The sequence below is a fragment of the Meleagris gallopavo genome, chromosome 5 (genome assembly GCF_000146605.3).
Source record: "Meleagris gallopavo isolate NT-WF06-2002-E0010 breed Aviagen turkey brand Nicholas breeding stock chromosome 5, Turkey_5.1, whole genome shotgun sequence".
NCBI lineage: Eukaryota > Metazoa > Chordata > Aves > Galliformes > Phasianidae > Meleagris > Meleagris gallopavo.
Genome location: NC_015015.2, coordinates 37,197,852 through 37,198,745, shown reverse-complemented (window position 1 = coordinate 37,198,745; position 894 = coordinate 37,197,852). Strand labels below are relative to the sequence as shown.

General features: G+C 62.6%; 1 protein-coding gene across 1 annotated transcript in view; it reads right to left on the bottom strand.

Annotated features, from left to right (window-relative positions):
* Positions 1–683, bottom strand: part of EIF2B2 (eukaryotic translation initiation factor 2B subunit beta) — a 6,451-nt gene extending 5,768 nt beyond the window's left edge. The window contains exon 1 of the mRNA XM_010711739.3: positions 321–683. Coding sequence (XP_010710041.2) covers positions 321–683 — 363 coding nt within the window. The remainder of the gene's footprint in view (positions 1–320) is intronic.
* Positions 684–894: the final 211 nt, after the last annotated feature.

Genomic DNA, 894 nt, shown 5'->3' with positions numbered 1-894 from the left:
GCAGCCAGGCCGCGAGCGGTGCCTGCCGCTGGGTGCCGGCGCGCAGACGGCGCTCCCACGCACGCACCCTGGGGGCGGGCACGCGGGGAACGGGCCGGAGAAAAATGCATTGCGTTGGAGCTTTCCTCTGTTTGTTTACTTATCTGGCTCATAAACAGAGCAGCTCTCCGAGATTAGGTAGGAGGGAGCGAGAGGAAGGGAAACCAGCCCGGGGGTTGTGACCTCCGTGTGGATGCCGGGCTGTTTACATTCCCTGCTCCAGTCCCAGGAGCTGTTGCGGGGCAGTTTCTTCTCAGCCCTTGCCAAGCTGCAGGGTTTGCGATCTCCACGCTTGCGCTGCCCGTTCCCTGCAGCACGTCCCGCCGGGCACTGCCACCGCAGCCAGCCGAGGACAGCTGCCAGCTCGGTGTCCCTCGGGGGGCAGAGTTCTGCTTTCGGCCCGCTGCCTCGTATTTCATGAATGAAAGCCTCTGAATGGGGATTTGGGAGCGGTTAGCCTGCGGCCGCGGTAGCTGAGCCGAGCCAGAAGCTGCCTTTCTCTGGAGAACTGAAAGGCGCACACCGGGCTCTGGCTGCTTGGCAGGACCACGGCTGAGGGACATCTGGTTGTCATGGGCCAGCAGCTGCCGTCGGTCTGAGCACCCAGGAGGAGTGAGAAGGAGGGAGGGGAAGCGAGGTGGCATGGTCCCGGCCGGGGCAAACTGGGACACGTGGAGAGGCGGCTGGAGAGCTCTTGGTGTCCTGGTATATCTAGTAACATCTTGCTCTCTAGCAGGCTGTGGAGGTGGGGAGCTCCTTGGTGGGTCCTGGGCAGCTGTCCAGAGCAGAAGCTAAACTCTGCAACCCTCTCTTGTCTGCCTCCTGAATGTCACGCCTCCTGCATGTCTTCTCTCC